The sequence below is a fragment of the Mastomys coucha genome, unplaced genomic scaffold, assembly GCF_008632895.1.
Source record: "Mastomys coucha isolate ucsf_1 unplaced genomic scaffold, UCSF_Mcou_1 pScaffold3, whole genome shotgun sequence".
Lineage (NCBI taxonomy): Eukaryota > Metazoa > Chordata > Mammalia > Rodentia > Muridae > Mastomys > Mastomys coucha.
In genome coordinates, this window is record NW_022196909.1 from 71,967,821 (window position 1) to 71,977,460 (window position 9,640).

The following is a 9,640-nucleotide window of genomic DNA, read 5'->3' on the forward strand; positions in this document are numbered from 1 at the left end:
CTTTCCTCCCCAACTTGCTTCTTGGTCATGATGTTTGTGCAGGAATAGAAACCCTGACTAAGACAGGTCCTAAATTCAATTTCCAACAACCAGATGAAGGCTCACAACCGTCTGTACAGCTACAGTGTATACTCATATACCTAAAATAAATAAATAAATCTTTAAAAAAAAAAAGACCCTCACTGTGCTATCGTATAGAAGCATCATACACCTCAAAACAACTGAGAGAAGGTAGGCAAGATGGCTCACTTGATCAAAGTGCTTGCAACTAAGATGACCTGAGTTCAAAACCCAAAGCCCCTTAATAAAAGGAGAGAACCCAATTCTCCATAAGTTGTCTTTTGGCTTCCATGTGTGCACGCATTTGTCCATGCATGCGTGTGTATGTTTGTGTGTCACATACATATACAAATGCATGGACAGAGTAAAATTATAAAGTTGTAAGAACCACAGAGAAAAACTGGCAAAAGCACAGATTCCTAGCACAGAGAAGTAAAAGCTCTGGAGGTAGAGCCCTCTGCCCTGTGCCACTGCTGGCTGCTATGAAACAGCACTGGAGGTAAAGCCCTCTGCCCTGTGCCACTGCTGGCTGCTATGAAACAGCTCTGGAGGTAGAGCCCTCTGCCCTGTGCCACTGCTGGCTGCTATGAAACAGCACTGGCACACACAGTACTGAAGCAGGCTGATGAAAACATGCTTATTGCATGCTGTCCCAGCTGCTCCTTGACAGACAAGTCCCTTTCTGTGGGCCCATAACTCCTGCATGCTTCGTTCACTCAGAGATACTGACAACTCTACCCTTGGAAAGGTGGTACTTAAAATACAGCCAACCCAGCCTCCCCACTTGCCAGCCTAGGCCATTTAGAGTGTCTAGAGGTCTGTGTGGCCTCACCAGCAGAACCTGCTCCAGGGACATGTCCCTCTTACTCATTTTCCAGACACTGAACTATGGGAGAGTGAGTCCTGAGTTTGAATGTGTACTGTTGACAGAGGCGCCTACGTCAAAGTGATGGCAAAGCCTTGAGGGGGAACACATCACACACGGCAACTACAAGCATTGACAGGGTGTACAGCTTTCTAATGCTGGGTGCTGACAGTCCACAGACTGCTCCCCTCCAGAAAGGGCTCCTACAGAGATGAACTAACCTGCCTCCCTGTCTAGCTGTGTGCATAAACCCCACCTCCTGGTCCAGTTGTGTGTGGGCAGCTGCAGTTTCTCTGAGTCCAGCCCAGACCAGCAGATTGGAGACCTCTGTGTCTTTCTTCACACCTCTGCCCTAGTCAGTGACCTGTACCACCTACTACTCTTCGCTGTATGCAAACTGCAGCTAGCTCAACCTCCACTGTTTGTTCTGTTTTTCATACTGTTAGGGTCTGAGCTTGGCTGACAGGCATGTGCTCCTAGCCCCACCTCTACTCCTTCCCTCACAGAGCCTGGCTCCTGCCAGGGTCACAGATGCTTCCCACTCACCAGCCTCTTACCTTGTTTTTGAAGTACACTTCGATGAGCATGATGAAGCCTGCATAGCCAGACTCCTCCACTTTGTAAGGGGGCTCCTTGCACACTGCAAAGACAGTGAAGACACTCCATCAGTCTCCTGCCTGCCTGCCTGGCACAGCACTCCAGGCCCTCCGGCTGCTCAGGAGACTGGGCTACAGGAACAATGGAGCTCAGACCAGGGTTTCTAAGAAATGACAGGGCAGAGTGGGATCAGGAATAGGCCAGGGGCATACTACCACAGACCAAGCGCTACAACATGCAGCGCTTTGTGCAGTGACAAGCACCTTGACAGCAGGGATGCGAGGCACGGGGCACAGGAGCTCCTCCCCAACTTACTCAGACACAACTGCCTGCAAACCTTACCCTGGAACAACCCTGTCCCACTCGGTGTCTACCCAGGTGAGGTTGCTGAGGGACGACAGTCATCCACTCATGGGAAGCAAAAGAGAAATGGAGATGGCGGGAGAGAGGACGATAGCAGGGCTGAGGGAGGAGGGAGCGGGATGATAATGACACTCTCAGATATCACCCTTGCACACCTTGTGTGATTGTGGAGCCAACCTTAGCAAGCAGGTGGCCTGCAGGACCTAGGGGTCCTTGAATACAAGACCAGTAAGACATCTCTGCATGGGACCCAGACAGGCAACTCAAAGGCCAGAGTAGCCTGTGGTTCCACAGTCATGAGAAAGGTAGGCCCAAGACTCCCTTCTACTGGTTCCTGGGCTATCCTGCCCTCCTGGGCCTAACAATGCTTTGGACGCCTGTACCAGCCATTCCTGGGGACCTACATCTGGTGAATGATGGCATCCATGAAGCAATGCCTTTCTCTTTCATTCTTGCTAATTCATTTCTTTTGTGTATATGCACTCACTACCCCTTCTGGCTTCTTCCTGTGAAGGTGGCCCCCTTAAACTGATGGAGGTGGACACTGCCCAGCCCAGCCCAAAGTGTCTAGCACGTATGGCCACTTCACCCTCACACCTACCCACACACTCCAACCCCATCACCTTCTCAACAATCCAGCCACCAGAGATCCATGTAAGGACAAGAAGATAGGGTCTCTGGTCTTCAGGTCACTAGCTGCTCAGGGAAGGCATCACCTCATTAGGTATGGGCAATGGTTTAGTCCATCCATGTCAAGAAAGAAGTCCTGTGTGTCTAAAGGTCCCCCAAAGGCCTCACAGCCCTCTACCAAGTGTCCAGGAGGAACACTGAAAAGTTAGGGGCAGACAGGGTTCTTTGGGGACTCCCTCTGGCATCTGAAGTCCCAGAAGGCAACAAAGGCATCTGAAATCTGAACTGGCAAGATGGCTCAGAAGGTAAAGAAGCTTGACACTGACCCTGATGGCTTACGTTTGATGTACCCTCCTCCAACATAGAGATACATAAAATAAATGAATTAATGTAATTAAATTCTTTTAGAAACTGGAGAGATGACTAAGCATTTACAGAGGACCCAGTTCAGTTCCCAGCACTCCTCACAAGTTCCAGGGAATCCAATACCCTTTCCTGGCCTCCTGGGGCACCCACACTCCCTGGCACACACCCACAGAGACACACATATACACAGAATACAAAATGTAAGCGTGATAAAAAAAATACTTAAAGAATACAATGTTAAAGAAAAGTGAATTCAGTGGAAGCAGCTTAGACACCAGAAGGAAAGAGTGGGAGCAGCAGACCCCAGGCGGGCAACATTGTGGCAAGCACATGCAGGGTGCAGAGGGAGGGCACAGAGGACCATCTTATGAGGAAGGCCTAGGGCAGCTGTAATATACCACAAACCCAATGGGATGGAAGGGAGGACAGACAAATACACCAAGGAAAAGAAGCTCATGCCACAGAAGATGTCACTGTGGAGGAGGGGTGGGGCACCTGGGATCCTAGCACTCAGGAAGCTAAATTACCTACAAATGATGAAAAGACCCTGTAATCTGACCTTGCAATGACTTTAACTCAGAGGTGGGGTCCAGAGAAAGACCAGCTGACCCCATCCTGGGTCAGATCCACAATCAGAGCTGTAATCAATTCAGTCAGACTCACTGTTCACCCTCCAATCCCAGAGCAGAGGGCACATTAGCCCAGAACCTTGGCTAGGTGAAAGGCAGCCCCTACAGAGGACTGTGGCGGCTCCAGGAGAGATGAGTCCTGTCAGTAGGAGTCAGACGCTGGACCAAAGCTGACAGGGAGGGAGGAAGAAGCCACCTGCACTTAGCAAACACTGGGGGAGGGTGGGGGGGAGTCGGGGGAGGACTTCAGGTCTCCACAAGCACCACAGCCACAACAGACAAAGCCAATGGAAGTCCAGCACTCGGCACCAAGGCAGGACCATAGTTTTCAGGCTGGCCTAAAGATCACTATGTAGCAACCCAGGGTCTCTAGACTGGCCATCAATGCATGTCTCTGTCATGAGATAGGCACCTGTTGAACACGTGACGCCTCCACATACCTGCTGTGTACAGCAGCCACTGTGCCATGCTCTAAATAGGGAAACCAAAAATGGAGGAATAGAGGGATGGATGGGTAGGTGGGTGGATGAGTGACTGGGTGGGTGGGAGGGTGGATTGCTGGATGGATGGAAGACCGGATGGTAGGAGATAGGTGAACTGGTAATGAATACATGGATATACAGGTAGTGGGTGAATAAATGGGTAGACAGATAAATGGTTAAAGAGAAGGAAGGAGAGAAGTAGAAATAGAGAAGATGAGGACTTAAAAAGGAGGAATTTGGCCAGGCAGTGGTGGCACACGCCTTTAATCCCAGCACTTGGGAGGCAGAGGCAGGCAGATTTCTGAGTTCGAGGCCAGCCTGGTCTACAGAGTGAGTTCCAGGACAGCCAGGGCTACACAAAGAAACCCTGTCTCGAAAAAAAAACCAAAAAAAAAAAAAAAAAAAAAAAAAAAAAAAAAAAAAAAAGGAGGAATGTGAATGAAAAGCACAAAAGAAAAAAGAATAGAAGAAAAAGAAACCGCTGCTGCCCTTAGAAGTACTTGGCCTGTGAAAAGAAACTCAAAGAGAAACTCAAAGCCAGCCCACTAAAATCAGGGACAAGACAAGGCTGCCCACTCTGCTCGTATCTACTCAAGATAGTACTTGAAGTCCTAGCCAGAGCAATAAGACAACTAAAGGAGATTATGGTGGTTTGTATATGCTTGGTCCAGGGTGTGGCACTATTAGGAGGTGTGGCCTTGTTGGAGTAGGTGTGTCACTGTGGGAGTAGTGGGCTTTGAGACCCTCCTAGCTGCCCATAAAGCAGCCTTCTCCTGTCTGCTTGGGAACAATATGTACAACTCCCAGCTCCTTCTCTAGCACCATGTCTGCCTAGACACTGCCATGCTTCCCACCTTGATAATAATGAACTGAACCTCTGCACCTGTAAGCCAGCCCCAATTAAATGTTGTCCTTGTAAGAGTCTCCTTGGTCACGGTATCTGTTCACTGCAGTAAAACCCTAACAAAGACAGATCCCTTGGTCTCCATCCCCAACACAGGGATTACTTGCATGCCACACACAAGACTTTCCAGAGGGTGCTGCAAAGTCCTCACTATTCACAGTTGATATGAGAGCATACATAAGTAACCCCCAAAATACTACCAGGGAACTCCTAGAGCTAATAAACACCTTCAGCAAAGTGGCTGCATACAAAATTAACTCAAAGAAATCAGTAGCCTCTCTGTATACAAATGATAAATGGGCTGAGAAAGAAATTAGAGAGACAACACCCTTTACAATAGCCACAAATAATATAAAATACCTCTGTGTAACTAAAACTAAGCAAGTGAAAGACCTGTATGACAACTTCATAGTCACTGGAAAATGAAAGCAGAGAAAATACCAGAAGATGGAAAGATCCCATGCTCATGGATCATAGAATTACATAGTGAAATGGCCATCATACCAAAAGCAATCTACAGATTCAATGCAATTCCCATCAAAATTTCAACACAATTCTTTACAGACCTTAAAAGAACAATACTCAACTTCATATGGAAAAATAACAACACACAGACAAACAATCATGATATCTAAAAAATCCTGTACAAAACAACTTCTGGAATTATCACTATCCCTGATCTCAAGCTGTACTACAAAGCAATAGTAGTAAAAACAACTTATAGTATTGGCATAAAAACAGACAGGTTATCAATGGAATTGAAGACCCAGAACTAAATCCACATACCTACGGACACTTGATTTTTGAAAAAGAAGGCAAAAATTATACATCGGAAGGAAAAAAAGCATTTTCAAGGTGCTGGTCTAACTGGGTATCTGCATGTAGAATACAAATAGATCCGTATCTATCACTCTATACAAAAGTCAAGTCCAACTGGATCAAAGACCTCAACATAAAACCAGACACACTGAACCTGATAGAAAAGAAAGTAGGGAATAGCCTTGAATACACTGGCACAGGAAAGAACTTTTTGAACAAAACACCAATCGTGTAAAGGTGGCACAGAAATTTTGAGAATAGCCAACTAACGATTAATCCAGCTTAAGATCCATGCCATGAGAGGAAGCCTGCCCCTGACACTGCTAGATGACTAGGAACCAGAGGCTGGACAGCCCACAGACCTAGGATAGAACCAAACATAAATGGAAAAAGAAAAGTCAATAAAATGATCCCCAATTCTATTTTGCTATACTCATGTATTGTCATCAGAGAAGCTTCACCCTGTAACTGATACAAACAGATACGAAGACCCAGAGCCAAACATTAGGTGGAGCTTGAGGAATCTTGCAGAAGAGAGAAAGGAAAGACTTCAGGAGCCAAAGGGTTCAAGGACACCGTAACACTATAGAATCAACTAACCTGAGCCCATGAGGGGTCACAGAGATTGAGCCACCAACGAGAAAGCATGCATAGGACTGACTTTGGCCCTCTGCACGAATATTTCAGTTGTGTAGGTTGGTCTTCCTGTAGGACTCCTAACAGTGGAAGCAGGCATTGTCTGACTCTGGTGCCTGCCTTTGGAACCCTCTCCCCACACTGAGTCACCTCATCTAGCCTCAACAAGACAGAAGGTACCTAGTCTTACTACAACTTGATATGCCATGGCTGGTTGATATCCATAGGAGGGCTGCCCTTTTCTGAAGAGAAACAGAGGAGGAATGGACAGGGATGGGGAGTAGGGGCTGAAGAAGAGGGGAGGTGGAGAAAGAGACTGGGAGGAGAGGAGGGGGAAACTGTGGTTGGGATGTAAAAACAAACAGACAAACAAACAAAAAGGTGTGTGGGAGGGGTGCTTGGCCAGGCCCAGCGTGTCAATATTCATGGGCTACAGCCCACATAGCAGTGCAGAAGTCCAGCAACAGCTCTCCCCAGTTGAAGAGCTTCTCTACAGAAAAGCATTCTGCTCAGTCCTGACACATCCAAGAAAGTAGGATTTACTGTAGTTGATCTTACAGCGAGGGCCTTGGGGCATGATAGGGTGAAGCCCATGAGCAGAATCCCCGGAGTGTAGGGCTGGGGTTGTGATCAGGGTGAAGCCCCTGGCTAGAATCCCCTAGTGTGGGGCTGGGGCTGTGATCAGGGTGAAGCCCCTGGCTAGAATCCCCTAGTGTGGGGCTGGGAGAGTGATGGGGTGAAGCCCTAAGTGGAATCCTCCAGGAAGAGGCTGGGGCAGAGCTTAGAAGTAGAGCTCCACCCAGAATCCCCCAGTAAGGTGCTATAGTCGTAGTCAGGATTAGAGCTCCTACCCAGAATACATCATCCTCAGAAGTAGGTGTGTGACCTAGCAGTAAGTATTCAGTATTTCAGCAAATGTAAAATCCTATATTTTATCACTAGTACAGAACAAAAAGAAAACTGCTGTGGACTCCAGAGCATGCCCAGCTCTGACCCAAAGTGAAGAGTAAACGGCTGAGGCAGCCTGACCAGTCAATACGAACACACACACCTTAGCTGAGACCATCTGCCACAGCCTGTCAGAAGCCCCAGCCACAGGAAGTCACCTCTGATCACAAACCTCACTGAACATTGTCCCCCAGTGAAGCTGCTCCTGAGGCAGGTGGGGAAGTAAGGGGACAGCCTTGTTGCAGCCTTGATAACATCATACCCAGAAGAGAGATACATATCCAAGTAGTGATAAAGAGCCCCCATCTTTCTACCCTAAATAGTATGTATTCTTTTTTTACTGAAAATAGATTTTTCATACAGTATATTCTGGTTAGTTTTCCTGTTCCAACTATTCTCAGGTCCTTTCCCACTCACCCAAGCCCATTTCCTTTCTTTCTCTCTCATTAGATTACAAACAAGCATCTAAAAGATAACAGTACTAGAAGACAAACAAAAACAAACCAGAATAGACAAAACAAACAGGGAAAAAAAAAAAGAACCAAAGAGAAAGCACAAGAAACATACACATACCTAACATACACATACCTAACATAAGCAAGAAATGTACAAGGGGAGAAAAAAAGCATAAATGTGAGAAAGAATAAATAAAAACAAGACAAAAGAAGACAAAAAACCAAACTACTCCAAAACTACTGCTGAGTTTGTTTTTGTGCTGGGCATGGGTTCAATCCTTAAGAGTTGCTTGTAAACTGGGCGGTGGTGGCGCACGCCTTTAATCCCAGCAGTTGGGGGACAGAGGCAGACGGATTTCTGAGTTCGAGGCCAGCCTGGTCTACAGAATGAGTTCCAGGACAACCAGGGCTACACAGAGAAACCCTGTCTCGAAAAACCAAAACCAAAACCAAAACAAACAAAAAAAGAGTGGTCAGCCTTCTCAAGAGATTTCTTTTTTTGTTGTTGTTTTTTGTTTTTTGAGACAAGGTTTCTCTGTGTAGCCCTGGCTGTCCTAGAACTCACTCTGTAGACCAGGCTGGCTTCGAACTCAGAAATCCGCCTGCCTCTGCCTCCCAAGTGCTGGGATTAAAGGCGTGCGCCACCACCGCCCAGCCTCTCAGAGATTTCTTAAGTCATCACCCCAATTGCTTCTGACCCAGGATGCTTCCTGGCTGCTCCAGAACCCACCTGTCCCCAGCCAGTTCCCATGAGCAGGCGGGACATAGGGAGGGTCCTCACACCTCCAAACTCACAGGGACCACTGTAGGGAAGGGCACAGAAAGGGCACTCACCACGCTTGGGTTTGGGGAAGCTGTCATGCAGCCGGAAGATGACCTTCTCCACAAAGTGCTGGATATCACACTGTTCAGGGCCACGAACGAAGACCATCCAGTCATGGGTGAAGCCCTCAGTGGTGGGCTTCTTCCGCAGCTGGGCACGGTGCCCCAGCTCTAACTTCACCTGGACAGTGCACTGAGGGGAAGAGAGAGGCAGGGACCTGGTCAGCATGGAAGCAGAGATACTCACTGCTGTCCTGCGCCTAGAACACAGTCATTGAGGTCCTGCGCCCTGGGCTAGGACACACTCACTGCTGTCCTACACCTAGCCCAGGCCTAGGACAAAGTCAGTGCTGTCCTGCGTCATGGCCTAGGACACAGTCAGTGCTGTCCTACACCTAGCCCTGGCCTAGGACACAGTGCTGGCTGTGGGTGCTTCTGTATGCTTCCAGGAAGCAGATACACATGAGCACAGTCCCCAGCATGTGCAAAGAGGGCTCAGGTCCTGGCTCCTTACATCAGCAGCAACGTCTTTGGCCCCTTCAACTCCATGCTGTCCCCTGGACAACCTGGACATCACTGAGGACTTGATGGTCCCCTCCATGGGGCATTTTCCCTGACCACCTCCCAGCTTGTGTTCTTTATGGAAACTATCATGGCTCCTGCTGTTCACTTGAACATAGAGCCTGAGACCCTGAAGAGCACAACTAGGCACCTATTACTGACAGCCCCAGAGTGCTACCCTAGCTGCCACAGCAGCTCCTTAGCCTCCCTTCTCTCCTGCAAGTGTCTTAACACTGTACCCTGAAACCCCAGGTGACTCAGGCCAGCCCCAAACTACACTCCAAGGGACTCCCAGCACAAAAGTGGGCCCACCTCAGAAAAGGGAGCCAACTAGAACCCCTGCAGCCTGTCAAACCTTCTCTGGACACGTTATATACATGTGTGCAAGCGCAGGGATGGATCCTCCCCTTGCACTCTCCACTGTCCATGTTGATGAGGTCGGGCTCCCCCCCACTCTCCACTGTACATATTGACAAGGTCGGGCTCCCCCCCTCTCCACTGTC

General features: G+C 48.3%; 1 protein-coding gene across 3 annotated transcripts in view; it reads right to left on the minus strand.

Moving 5' to 3' along the window:
- Positions 1 to 9,640, minus strand: part of Mllt1 (MLLT1 super elongation complex subunit) — a 45,834-nt gene that overhangs the window by 27,368 nt on the left and 8,826 nt on the right. For all 3 annotated transcript variants that reach the window (XM_031346702.1, XM_031346700.1, XM_031346699.1), the window contains exons 2-3: positions 8,589 to 8,769; positions 1,483 to 1,565 (exon numbers count right to left, since the gene is read on the minus strand). In XM_031346702.1, coding sequence (XP_031202562.1) covers positions 1,483 to 1,565; positions 8,589 to 8,769 — 264 coding nt within the window. The remainder of the gene's footprint in view (positions 1 to 1,482; positions 1,566 to 8,588; positions 8,770 to 9,640) is intronic.